The 13,940-nt window shown below is 51.3% G+C and overlaps 1 protein-coding gene across 6 annotated transcripts in view; it reads right to left on the reverse strand.

The window, feature by feature from the left end:
• The window catches only part of DRP2 (dystrophin related protein 2), a 47,984-nt gene that overhangs the window by 5,359 nt on the left and 28,685 nt on the right, over positions 1 to 13,940 (reverse strand). For all 6 annotated transcript variants that reach the window (XM_039489768.1, XM_039489766.1, XM_039489764.1 and 3 more), the window contains 13 exons: positions 13,115 to 13,235; positions 8,863 to 9,131; positions 8,119 to 8,265; positions 7,510 to 7,588; positions 5,870 to 5,930; positions 4,776 to 4,837; positions 4,270 to 4,344; positions 3,472 to 3,673; positions 3,058 to 3,143; positions 2,450 to 2,607; positions 1,978 to 2,144; positions 780 to 891; positions 99 to 235 (listed from right to left, as the gene is read on the reverse strand). In XM_039489768.1, coding sequence (XP_039345702.1) covers positions 99 to 235; positions 780 to 891; positions 1,978 to 2,144; positions 2,450 to 2,607; positions 3,058 to 3,143; positions 3,472 to 3,673; positions 4,270 to 4,344; positions 4,776 to 4,837; positions 5,870 to 5,930; positions 7,510 to 7,588; positions 8,119 to 8,265; positions 8,863 to 9,131; positions 13,115 to 13,235 — 1,676 coding nt within the window. The remainder of the gene's footprint in view (positions 1 to 98; positions 236 to 779; positions 892 to 1,977; positions 2,145 to 2,449; positions 2,608 to 3,057; positions 3,144 to 3,471; positions 3,674 to 4,269; positions 4,345 to 4,775; positions 4,838 to 5,869; positions 5,931 to 7,509; positions 7,589 to 8,118; positions 8,266 to 8,862; positions 9,132 to 13,114; positions 13,236 to 13,940) is intronic.

A 13,940-nucleotide genomic window follows, 5' to 3' on the forward strand; every position in this document is an offset into this window, starting at 1 on the left:
TTGAATTCCACCCCCCTGAACCTGGAAGGCCGCCATCTGTGTGTGTGTGTGGGGGGGGAGGATCAGACAGAGCCGGTTGGTGCAACAGTAGCACTCACGTCTCAGTGAAGTCAGCTTCCAGCACAGACTGGACGGGCAGGTAGCCCCTCTGTGGATGCTTGCTGAAGTACTGTTTGGACCGGAACTTGTTTTTTAGGGTCGTAGCAAAGTCCCTCATGTTCTCACTAGAGGTGGTCTGCAGAAAAACAGACACACGGAGGCTTTAGTGAGTAAGGGGCGGGGGCATCCAGAGGAAAGAAATCCCTCAAGTCAAGCCTCAAACAGGGCAGGGGGGAGAGTTTCCAGAGCACAGGCCACAGGTGCATGCAAGAATTGTGCAATGAGCAGGGAAGAGCACGAGCAAACAGCTGCACATGGAATAAGGAGTGTGGCTTGTCATACCACAGTGCAAGGCCATGCCAACATGCACAGTATTGGAGACTGTCTCTGCACTTCACACGAATGGCTGGAGTGGCAGAGCCTGTGTTTACTGCGAGAGCTTTGTAATCAGCAAAACACACTTGTGTAGGCAGCTTCTGTCACGCACAGGCAGAGCTGAACAAAACATCAGCTAAGCCATTTCTGGCACTGCACAAGGCTACCCGCAGCAGGAGGGGGGTACAGCACTGAATGAAGAGTTTCCTGCAATACCCTAGGCTGGCTGCCAGTGGCTCCCTAGCCATGTGAGACTGCGAGTGCTCAGCACTCCCAGCACGACAGCAAGCACCCCAGCTCCTTACCGGGGTATAGTACTCCATGATAGGATAGTGGAGCTTGTTCCCTTTGCTGGCTCGTCCTGTCAGGAAGCAGGTCTGACAGATATCCACATTGAACTGCTTCAGGCTGCGGTACCTGGGAAGATGAAGTGGAGTTAGGGAGACGGCACCAATCTCTGATGCTTTGTCTCCAAGCTTCCTGCTTCCAGGGGCTCTCAGCAGGGGACCTCTCTGAGGTACTGTGTCTGGCTCACCCTGTGTGCTCCTCACAGGTCATGGCAGCTCTGGTTTTTCTTGTACATCACTGAATCTAAAGCACAGCTCAGAGACGCTGACCCATTCACTGTCCCCAGAAGCCAGCAAGCTCCCTCCCAGGACAGAGGGTCTCTCCATTTGATATTTGTGGCAGTACCTGTCTGAGGCACTGCTGATACGAATGCCCAAATTATTGAGACATGGAGGTCATAGGTCACATCTAAAACCTACTACAAGTCTAGGGCGAATGGCCTTTTCAGCACACGGCCCAGCTGTTGAACTGCCTCTGCTGGTGGGGGCCAGCCAGTAAGGCCTCCAGAACGGCCACAGCCTCCCCAAGTGCTAGACTAACATGCTCCTGGCAGAGACCTCATCTCCCAGCCTCAGGGGAGAGTGGGTGAGGGTGGGGACCCCAGGGTGGGGACCCCACCCCAGCCCTATGGCCCCAGCACACCCTTTTTATTTTAACATGTTTGGTGTGACTATGGCCCTGGGCTGGCGGCTGCTATCCGCACATCAGGCACGGCCTGAGCAGCGCAAGCTTCCCTCGGACCTGCTGACAGGCCTCTGCCCTACTGGCATGGGACAGCCGCTCAGTCTCCATGCTGAGGTAGCCAGCCAAGGGTTCCATTAGTACTTGTAGTTGGTGCTTCATGCTGGTCTCTGTCCAGGGAATAAAAGTTATTTCACAGAGACCACGAGCGCTTGACAGCTGGGTCAGCTTTCTGTCACGCCCACCCTGAGCCTGGTTTCAGCAGACCCGCCGCCAGGAGACCGGGCTGAGGTCCCATTCCACGCAGGGTCCCCACTCTCACCTGAGGCTAGGAGATGAAGTCTGCCAGGAGCGTGTTTGTCTAGCACTTGGGTGAGATTCATCCCAGTGTAACCCCACTATCACTGGCTCCCGCAGAGTTCCCCTTGTTCCTAAACTGGCTGCAGAGACCGCACACACAGTTGCTCTCCATACCTGAAGCCTTTGATGGGACACAGTTTGCAGACAGAGCACTTGGTTTGGTGCTTCACCTGCTCAGCAATGGTCACTCTGTGCAGGACAGCCAGCCACACCATGGACTGCGGCTCCAGGTTGGCCCATTCCAGGAACTGGACGACCTCGATCACAGGCTTCCCATTACTCTAAGGAAAGAGGAGAGAGACAGGAGCGGATCACGTTGTGAAATACCATCATGGCTTCAAGCACAGAGCAAGGCAGAGATCTCTGCTAGCCAATATCCAGGCGTGGCTCCTGTTCCATCCCCCCATCTCCGCCCCTCTCCCTGCTGAGCTGGTACCATACCCACTCCAGAGAAGGCATGTGCATTACAGGAGATAGCTCCCCCAGAGCTGTTCCCAGAGCTGCTGCCACTGCCTCTCTGCCCACTGGACGGACCCCTCGGGAAGGGAAAAAGGCAGAAGGAAGCATCGCCACTGACGTTACTTACAAAGCGGAAGCAGCTGCGGACACTGGGCTCCACATTGCTACCCCCAAATGCTGCCACCTCTCCCAACTGGCGCGGAACCTGAATGGCCTCATGCAGCAGGATGCTGAGGTGCCGCTGGTCGCATAGACCGCCGGGATTCGCCACCTGGCCAAAGAGATCTGCCAGGAGATGGCCCAGCACCACAGCAATCAAGAGAACAAGGGTGAGAGACCAACAGCACAGACACTCCCTTTACAGTTGTGCAGGTGTGTGTCCCCACCCCCACCCCATGGCTGGGGATGCAGCTTTATTTGGGCAAGAGGAAGGGAAGTGAGAGGACGGAGATGAAACAAGGCTTAGAGCTCTGACCCCGAGACTGACCCTTTGCCACAGCTGAGCTGAGGAGTTCACCTGTGTGTGTCTATATTTGCACTGCAGCATTGTAGTCCCAGCCTAGTAAATTAGGAGGTCTGGGATTCAGAGAAAGAGCAGGAGTCGTGATGCAGAGATTAGTCATGGTAGGAGGCTCCCATCAGGCAGGCCTCCTTGCTCAGAAACTTTACTAAGCCCGGAAGCCTCCCACTCCTGCTCTGACCTAGTTATTCCATGGACCCCGGGTGGTGACTCACACTGGAATTTCTCCTTCACCTCTGTGCCACACAGACATGCAATGCCAGTCTTGAAGGACAGCACTCGCATCTTCCCACTGCGACTGCTGAAAAACAGAGAGGTACAATGCTGATCCCCTCTCTGTTCTGCGAAGGTCGTTTTCTTAACAGAGCCCCGTCAGTGCCTGCTGGGAGTTCAACAGCACGAGCTTCCTCCCAGCAATGCCAGCTGGACCACTGCAATACCAACTTCTTCACAGGAGTGCCCTGCCTATGCCAGCTGGGCCCCAGCCCATGGCAGTGTGACCTTCCTTGCAGCACCCGCCCAAGCTCCAGCACTGAGGTTCCCCTCCACGCAGTGCCCAGACAGTGTGCCGGCTCCAGCAGCACCAGCTTTATGGCTCTGAAAGGAATCAGGGAAGTGCGAGCAGGTACCTATCGAAAACGTTGAGCAGCCAGTTGAGACTCATGTCCACGCAGAGCGGCACGTTGACCAGAATGCCCCTCTCTTCCTCCAGCCGCTCATAGAGGGCAGTCAGGCAGTGGATGACCTCCACCACGTCCATCACGCGATCGCTGGGCTGTAGCTCATGCTCATTAAAGATTTCCAAGGCTGTGGCCAGAGTCACCAGGTCCACTGAGCAGGCCAGGGGCAGAGAATTGAGGCATTGGAGGAGCAGGGAACAGGGAAAGGAACATTACAGATCAGAATGGAGAGGAGAGGTATGGACACCTTCTCTGAAGACATCAATCCCAAACAAAAATACATCATCAAAGGGCCACCATCTATTTTAAAGCCACCTTTCTGTCTAGCATTCTTTCCCCTACTGTGGCCGATCCCAGTCACTGAAAGATTACAGGGAAACAGCGTCTCACTATTTTTTTCCGTGTGTTTACTCTGGCCATTGGAGAGCACTTTGTATAGCGTCTCACTGTCCAGCGTCTCAGTTTCCCCTCTTTGTGTGGGCCTTCCACAGCAACATAGGAGAGAAAAAGATGCGAAAGCCGAGGAAGATGGGACTGAAAAGCCACAAGAATCACAGGGGATCTGAGGTGAGGTGAGGGTAGGACTGACCCTACCGTTAACATAATTGTCGAAATTGATCAGAGAGAGTTGACAGTCTCATCGAACCAACCCCAATCAGTTGCTCCACTCCAACCTCTCCTTGTAAGCACTGAAAGGCTCCCCAGAGTAGGAGGGCAGGAGAGGCAAGGACAGTGTATGGTACTCACACCGCAGAGCTTTCTGGACACGGCGCAGCTTCATGGCCGTCCGATATGCAGAGAATTTGATGTTGTTCAAATCAGCTGCAAAACAACATGAAAGAATTGACTATAACCATGGCCTGTGCAGCTTCATACTCAGCAGCAGGGAAAGGTGCACTCACCAGTCACAGACTTGGCTGGGGAAAGTGTCCTTTGAATTAGCACAAAACCCAAGCCAAAAGGATGTTGTGCCAGTTCCAACTCACAAAAGGCTCAATCCTCCATCAGGGACAGAAGGTGAGGAGGAGTGAGTGTCACAGAAGACAGCAAAGAATTACACCAGGTCTCTGCAGAGACTCTGGATCCATTATATCATGGGGAGCTAAGCAGAGGAAGTTCTTCCGCTTGTCAGGTGCACTGGGGGGATTGTCCCATCGTACAAAGGGCGTGGGAAGGAGAGGCTGTGTGAATCAGTGCTCTCCAGGGGCTCATGTGGTGGGCTCCCCAAGGGAGGTACCTAGAGCAGCTCTTACCTAGGGTTTGGTATAACTCTGTCATCTTGGGGTGGTCCCAGCATGTTGTCTGAGCCTGGTGGCTGAAAAAAAAAAAAAAAGGGAAACCAAATCACTAAACCTGTAAATTAACTGGCAGACATGTGAACAGGCAGATGGATGCAGCCAGCCATCACCCCCTTTTTATTGCAAAGGGTCCCCAAATTCTGAGCTGCCCTGGATCGGAGCTCCCTCTGGCCCCAAATTGGGCAGCAGATGCCTGCAGGCCTGTGCCCATCACCTGATGATCCCGTCCTCCCATCTCAGCATAATGGTGCAGAGAGATCCCACATGCTCTCTTATTGGGCGGGGAGGGGAAGCTGATAATACCAAGGGGATTCCCAGTGCACACAGGTGGAATGCATTTTGGAGGCAGGGGGTCCACCCTGGTGGAATCAGGTGTGATGAGCTTGTTTTAACATCACTGTTAATTTCGCCTCCAGCCCCACCGCTTATGGGCTGACTGCTAGGGTCCTTCCTCCTACAACATGCACGCACTACTCTCCAGTGCCCCAATGCCTGCTAACAGCCACTAGGAAGTGTCTGCCAAACTACCCCACCCCCACCTCTCTCTCTCTCTCTCACACACACACACACACACACACACACACACACACACACACACACACACACACACACACACACACACACACACACACACACACACACACACACACACACACACACACACACACACAAAACCTCTAATGTCTGCAAACGTCCCCTCTGCAAAACCTAATGAGAGTCCCCAGAACTGGGAATCCTGCAAGGGAACACAACTCTTGCCCCAACCACAGCTGAATGTGGGGACCCAGCTAGGTTCCTACCTACACCAGAGACTGAGGAGTCTGCACTGTGATTACAGATCTGCCCTGGGGGAAAGGGCCACATGGGCTGTGTCCGGTGTGATTGGAAGGTGGTGAGCTCACCGCATGAGATCCTGGAACGGACAGGATTTGTGTTTTACCCCATCAAGACCACGTAGGTCTTATTGGAGGTGAGTGGGAAAGTCACACAGGGGTTGGAAGACAGACAGAGTGCCCAGTCTCTCTTCCAGCCTCTGACTGTACACTTACTTGATGTAGTATGGCACTTTATTGGGTGAAATTGCTCGTTCCCAGGGAACCTGGACAGAGGCTGCAAAGAGAGACAGATACAGACGCTACTGTCAGTCAAACGCCTCTCTGATGAGATCGCAGCCTACCGAGTGCTGTTCTTGGGGAGCAGAGATGAGGTGGGGCTAGGGATGCAGCACTACTTGCACTGTAAATGCAGAAATGGAGTAGCCATCTCTGTGTCCCCAGCCTCACCCCACTCCCCACAGTTGACTATGGACAGGACCCTACCACTGAGACACTGCCATTGCCCCAGGCAGTAGTCTCTGGACAGTGAAATCCTTCTTTACAAGGTCCATCCTTGAGACACCAATGTGAATCAGTGTGGGTGGGTGTACTGCACTGGATTTGGGTGCTGGAGGGTGTGTTGCTACCCTCTAATGGCTGGGTCACAGTGTATGAGACACCTGCTTCTCTCACTCTCATTAGAGCTCTCCTTCAGTTCAGGAGAGGCCTGTTTTTCTGAAGCAGAAAGATCAGGGTGGATAGGAGCCATGCCATAACTGCACTGGTTGTCTGCAGCAGCAGTCATTATCCGGGGAAAGGAAACCCTTTCACCTCCAGCACCACCACCAAACAGCTCACCTCCACGCAGGCACTGTATAAGCACCAAGGTCAGTGCTTCTAAACCTGGCTCCTAAATCCATGTGCAGGCACCCAGGGCAAGTGACCAGCTCTGCAGACGAGCCGAGCACCCACTAACCCCACTGATGTCATCGGGAGCTGGGGGTGCTCAACACCTCAGAGAATTAGGCCATTTTTATGTAGAAGCCTAACATCAGACACCCAGGTTTGGAAATTTTGTCCTAAGTGCTTTCCACTGCAGGGTTCGCCATGGTGCCAAGACAGCCTCCTGACAGAGCCAGCTCAGCAACGGGGGAATAGCATCCTGCTTTACAATGGGAAATAGCAGGTGCATTCTCACCGCCCTACCCCCCACTGTGGACTATGGGAGCTGACTTTTTGCTGCCATCTGTCATCCAGCCCTGTGGAGTCACAGGATTACGGAGTTTGGCACAGCCCCAAGTGTCAACTGGGAGCTGCTTCAGGCTCGTGTCACCATGTCTGTGTTATTGAATGGGGCACCACTCCACCTGACTGGCCCGAGTGGTTAGCAAATACGGATCATAATAGCCTGGACAGCTGCCTCCTGAGTAAGGGCTTGTCTCCAGAGAGGGTTAAGATTCAGGGAACAAGGCCACTTTACTTCCAAAGGGGAGCATCCCCATGGGTTTAATGCACTCTCACTGATGCCCAGTGACCTCACACTTTAGTGGATTTGTTGTATTTTTCCTGAGTGTCCCCATATAGACAAGCACCTCAATCCAGTACCCTCCAGGTATCATGGTGCTATCAACCTTGGCTAATGCCATATGTCACTTAGGAACTGCCACTCGATAGCGCCTCTTTCTAGCTGGTTATTGGGGTTGTCCTGGCAAAGCTAGGCCAAGGGGAATATGTCTCTGGGGGAAATCTTGTGTGGCCAAGGCAGTAAGAAAGGCAGGCAGGTGTGAATCTGTACAAAGCAACGGCACAGTGCTGAGCTCCTCCCACCCAGGGGTATCTGATGGTGGGGACACTGGGAGGATCTGCTCACGTACTGGAGAGGAAGTGCTGGGAACCTGGGCCAAAGTCCCGATGGGCATCCTGGAGCTGCTTCAGGCGTTCGTTAACCGAGGCCTGGGGGAAGGGGAAACTGGAAGTTAAACGTGAACTTCCCCAGGATTTCAGCTTTTAGACAGGTCATCACACACATACTAACATGGCATTGCAATGCACCACCCCAAGTTACCCCCCCACACACACACATCCACCACCTTCCTGGATTCCTATCCCCCAACAACCAAACCCTGCTGCCCACTCCCTCACCTAGCTAATTCTCAGTCCCCACAGGCCAGATCTTCACTGTGGCTCCACTGAAGCCACCAGAGCTGCACCCGTTTACACCAGCTGAGGATCTGCCCCTCTGAGCCCCCGCTGTGTCTTGTCTTTCATGTTGCCTCCGTTCTCCAGAGTCCCACTGCAGACTCACCACCTCCCTGCCCAGTGGCCTGGTGTCTCCCTCTCTCTCAGAAAAGACCCATTCAGACATATGACCCCAGATCTCTGTTACCCTTGTTGCACTCTGACAGCCCCTTCCCCATAATGTACAACTACTGTTCACGGGGCACCCAACTTCCCTCCTTCGCCCCCACGTTGCCCCTTCCTACCTGCAGCTGTTTCCATCGGGTGTTGATCTGCTCCAGAGCCCGGGAGTTCTCCATGGACAGATGCACATCTGAGATAGCAAGCTGGTGTGCGAGGTCATTAACTAGTTTCACTCCGTCCTTCATGGGGGAGAGCTCCTCTTTAAACAGCTAGAGCCCCCCCATCCCAAAGAGAAGAGACAGAAGGTGGGACAGAGACAAAAGCCACTCACCTTAATCCTTCATTGTAACATCCCTAGCAACGCTCTGATACCGGCCTGGGTACACCAGCGGCTGGCATTGCCTGAGAGAGTGGGGGTGGGTGGGAATCACTGCCTAACCCTCCTCCCTTGAGAGAGCTAGAGCAGCAGAAGGAACCCAGCAAGCCAGACTGGAGATGCACTCACTAGCACCACAATGGAATTGAGCCCCCTTGCTTGGGATACTAATCAGATCCCAACTAGTAGCCAATGAGAAGAAGAGTCCTATCCAGAGAGTGCATGGTTTGAGCAGGACACAGTGAGGGGAATATGCTCCACTGGAAAAGACCTCAGGATTATCTATCCCTACAGACATCACAAGCCAAATTCGTCCTAGCAGTCACACTAACGATGAACTGGTCCCTCTGGTTTTATCAGTGTCCAGACAGGATTTTGGCACAGTCCTATTTGATAGTGACTATCAGACTGCATGATGCTGTCTTACTGGAGGAGATCCTGGAGAGAAGCAACTGGTCTCCCTTAGGAACAGAGAGAGGGTGAGATGTACCTTGGTTGCCTGGATGTGCTCTGGTAAGGAGTCGATGAAGAGGTCTCCAATGGGCTCCCAGGTTTCTCGCACACTCTCGGCCTGGTCCAGAGTTGTGCTGAGCTCCTCCATGGCTCCCTTGACCTCCAGCAGCTGCTCCAGTGTCCGTTCGATGTGACGGTGTTGGTCAACACAGCGGGCAGTGAGCTTCTCCCACAGCTCACTGGCCACATTCGCCTGCTTCCAGACAAAACGGCTGATATTCTGGATCCGGTGCCTTGGAGAGACATCTGTGAGCAAAGCAGCAGGGCCACAGTGAACAACCAGGAGATCCCAACCACCGCAGGGACAGCCAAAGAGGAGAAAGAGAGGAGAAGCCAGGGAGAATTGGGAAGAGGAGGAACAAAGGACAGAGAGAAGGGAGAGAGAAAAAGAGGACAATTTCAGTACATGTCATAGAAACATAGAAATGCAGGGCTGGAAGGGACCTCAACAGATCATCAAGTCGAGCCACCAGCGCTGAGGCAGGGCCAAGTAAACTAGACCAGCCCTGACAGGTGTTTGTCCAACCTCCTTCTCAAAAGCCTCCAGTGATGGGGATTCCACAACTTCCCTTGGAAGCCTATTCCAGAGCTTAAGCACCTTTAGAGTTAAAAAGCTTTTCCTAATATAACATAAACCTCCCTTGCTTCAGATTAAGCCCATTACTTCTTCTTGTACCTTCAGTGGACATGCAGAACAATTGATCACCATCCTCTTTATAACAGTAACATATTCGAAAACTGTTATCATGTCCCCCCCTCAGTCTTCTTTTCTAAAGACTAAACATGCCAAGTTTTTTTAACTTTTCCTCCAATTTTTCCACATCTTTCCTAAAGTGTGGCACCCAGAACTGGACACAGAATCCAGCTGAGGCCTCACCGGTGCCATACAGAGCAGGACAATGACCTCCCAGTATGACACTCCTGTTAATACACCCTATCAGCCTTTTTAGCAACTACATCACCTTGTTGATTCATATTCAGCAGTACTACCATCTAGCCAGCTATTTCCCATTTTGTAGCTGTGCATTTGATTTTTCCTTCCTAAATGCTGTACCTTGCCCTGGTCTTTATTGAATTTCATCTTGTTGATTTCAGACCAATTTTTCAATTTGTCAAGATTGTTTTGAATTCTAATCCTGTCCTCCAAAGTGCTTGTGACCCCTCCCAGCTTGGTGTCATCCACAAATTTTATAAGCATATTCTCCACTCCATTATCCAAGTCATTAATGAAAATACTGACTAGCACTAGACCAGGACTGATCCCTGCAATACCCCACCAGATACACCCTCCCAGATTGACAGTGAACCATTGATAACTGCTCTTTGTGTACAGTGTTTCAATCAGTTGTGCACCCACCTTTTATCATTTTCATGTAGCCCACATTTTCCTAGTTTGCTTATGAGACTGTCATGTGGGACTGCTTCAAAACCCTCACTAAAATCAAGATATATCACAGCTGCTGCTTCCCCCCATCCACTAGGTAAAAATAACCCTGTCAAAGAAGGAAATTAGGTAGGTTTGGCATGATTTGGTTTTGACAAATTAATGCTGGCTATTCCTTATAATCTTATCATATTCTAGGTACTTACAATTTGATTGTTTAATAATTTGTTCCAGTATCTTTTCCTCCTATCAAAGTTAGGCTGACTGGTCTGTAATTCACCAGGTCCTCTTTGTTCCTCTTTTTAAAGATAGGTTTGCCCTTCTCCAGTCCTCTGGGACCTCTCCTGTCCTCCATGAATTCTCCATGATAATTGCTAACAGTTCTGAGATTGCTTCAGCACCCTAAGATGAATTTCATCAGGCCCTGGAGACTTGAATACATCTAATTTATCTAAATATTCTATAATCTGTTCTTTCCCCATTTTGGGTTGTGTTCTTTTCTCCTTGTTAATATTAGTTGTCTTGACTATCTTGTCACCATTAACCTTTTCAGTGAGGACTGAAGCAAAATAGGCATTCAACACCTCATCCTCCTTGATATGAGTTACTAGCTCTCCTTCCCTAATAAGTAGAGGACCACCACTTTCTTTCATCTTTCTCCTGCTACTACTGTATTTAAAGAACCTGTTCTTGCTGTCTTTTATGTCCCTTCCTAGATGGAACTCGTTTTATGCCTTAGCCTTGCGGATTTTGTCCCTATACACTTGTGCTACTCTTTTGTATTCATCCTTACAATTTGTCTTTGTTTCCACTTTTTGTAGGATTCTTTTTGATGCTCAGGTCATTAAAAAGCTTCTGATGGAGCCATATTACCCTCTTACTATTCTTCCTATCTTTTCTTCCTATCAGGATTGTTTGCAGTTGTGCTTTTAATATTATCTCCTTAAGAAACTGTCAGGCAGTGCTCCTGAATTTCTTTATCCCTTAGGTTTTCTTCCCATGGGACTTTACCTACCAGGTCGCTGAGTTTGTTAAAGTCTGCTTTTTTGAAATCCATTGTCCTTACTCTGGTGCTTTCACTCCTGGCTTTCCTTAGAATCATGAAATCTATCATTCAGATCACTTTCAATCAGGTTGCCTTCCATCTTCAGATTTGTTCCTCTTTCAGCATTACAGCTCTGAATTGCCTGTGTCCCAGCCTCTCCTGCTGCCAGTCAAAAGCTTCCTGCCTACCGCCTTAAAACAAAACACACTTGATCCTTTCTTTAGTTTTTGTCAAGCAAATGGGCTGTTCCCCAATTATAGATGTGAATGAAGGCTTTACAGTGCCCCTTGAGCGTCCAATGAGAAGTGGTGCCAGTATGTGGGGGAGGGGAGGGGCTACCTGTACACTGACTTAAGACCAGTTCAAATAAAAGTGCACACAATTAAAAAAAAAAAATCCGATCACAGCCTGCACTCACAAGTGATAGCTTTAGCCCATGAGGCTAAGCTGTTTTCCAAGGAGCTTGCCTAACAGGCATGCTAATTAAATCACTGTTCGATGCCCTCATGTACCACGTTGCATCTCTCTAGGACAGAGATTGGCCAACTTTTTAGCCCAAGGGCCACATTTGAGTATGGAAATTGTATGGCGGGCCATGAATGCTCACGAAATTGGGGGTTGGGGTACAGGAGGAGGTGAGGGTGCTGGCTCTGGGGTGGGGCCAGAAATGAGTTCAGGGTGCGTGAGGGGGCTCCAGGCTGGGGCAGGGGTGGGGGTGGGGGGCAGGGTGAGGGTTCTGGGGTGCAGGAGGGTGGGACCAAGGGGTTCAGAGGGCAGGAGGGGGATCAGGGCTGGAGCAGGGGGTTGGGGCACTGGAAGGGGTCGGGGTGCAGGCTCTGGGTGGTGCTTATCTCAAGCAGTTCCCAGAAGCAGCAGAATGTCCCCCCTCCAACTCCTACGTGGAGGCGCAGCCAGGTGGCTCTGTGCACTGCCCCATCTGCAGGCACTGCCCCTGCAGCTCCCATTGGCTATGGTTGCCAGCCAATGGAAGCTGCGAGGCCAGTGCTTGGGGCGGGGGCAGCATGCCCTGGCTGTCCCACGCATAGAAGCCGGAGGGGAGACATGCTGCTGCTTCCAGGAGCCACACAGAGCCACAGCACATGTGGAGCAGGGCAAGCCGCGGACCCACTCCCCAGCAGGAGCTCGAGGGCTGGATTAAAACATCTGATGGGCCGGATTCGGCCCCTGGGCCTTAGTTTGTCCACCCCTGCTCTAGGATGTGCCACACACTATGTCATTCCCAGCATGTGCCACACACTGTGCTTCATCACACCCCATGCATGCTGTGCCTCGTCCCACCACAAAGCAGCATGACATAGGACATGTCTACGCTGCCATCGGAGATGTGATGGCAGCACATGCAGACATACCCAAGCTAGCTTTATTCGAGCTAGCTTCAGTACCCATAGCAGTGATGGGCTTCAGTGCAGGCTAGCCACCCCAGTAATTACCTAGGGTCCCAGGCAGGCTCATAGAGCCTACGCCAAAGTTCGTGCTGATGTAGCTTTGCTGCTGTTGCTACCCAAGCTCGCTAGATCAAAGCAAATATGTCTACAGGTGCTGCGATCACCCCTCTGATGGCAGTGCAGGCAAACCTATGGTGACATATGGAGTGCCAGTGCCAGGTAACACTGTGCTATTGTACTGCCTGTTCAGTTCATTCATGCTGCACTGCGGTACACAATGCCATGCTGCACCCTGCCCCGCTCCTCTCTTCTCTCAGAATGACAGCATGCAAGGTCTGAGAGCTAGGCCATGCTGACATGAGGACAAGGACAAGGAGTGGGAGGCTCCACATACCTTTACTTTCAGAATTTGGTTCCTCTAATTCCTCGAATGGGTGCTGGGAAAGGAAGGCCTGCGCCGACTCCAGGACAGAATAAATATATGGGCCCCGAGACTTCACCTCTTCCATGAAAGCCTGCAGTGGGGAGGCACAGCATGACCAAAAAAAGGCTGAGTTAGAGAACTGAAAAGCTCCTTCCTCAGCCAAGAACTGTTCAGTGAATTACTCACTCCAGCGCACAAGGGAACTACCGGCACAGAGCACATAACTGACATGTTAAAGAAGCTCTGTCTGAGAAGACGGTACATGCACATCTTTAGCATACAAAGGAAAGTTAATGGATAAACAGCCCTGGGATTCAAGGAAGATCCCAACACATGGAAGGAGGAGAGAGATTTGGTGAGATCTGTAGATCAACAATGTCTCCGAAATAGGCGACTACTGGGGTGTTCTGGGCCATGAGTTATTAAAGGGGAGGCATTCTGACCATGGTCAGTTTGCATTGTGGGTCCAGGGAGGAGGAAACTGTCCTTTGTAAGTATTTTAAAAATGTAGTCCTGTCATGGGTGCAGGGGACGGGACTAGATAACCTCTTGATGTCCCTTCCAGTCCTATGATTCTCCTAAATGCAGAGGGGAGGACACGAGTGTGACCAAAGAACAGCATCAGTTTGTTTGAGAGCTCGGCTATTGCAACCAGTTGGAAAACAGGTGATAATTGTCAGTGACTGAGGCTCAGTATCCAGTTCTGTGATCTGTTCGTAGCGTTAACTCTAAATCTGTAACGCAGATTTACTTTTTGTAATTTACACTAAATGCCTCTTCACTTTCTAAACTGGAC

This window comes from Mauremys reevesii, linkage group 9 (genome assembly GCF_016161935.1).
Source record: "Mauremys reevesii isolate NIE-2019 linkage group 9, ASM1616193v1, whole genome shotgun sequence".
NCBI classification, from domain to species: Eukaryota; Metazoa; Chordata; order Testudines; family Geoemydidae; genus Mauremys; species Mauremys reevesii.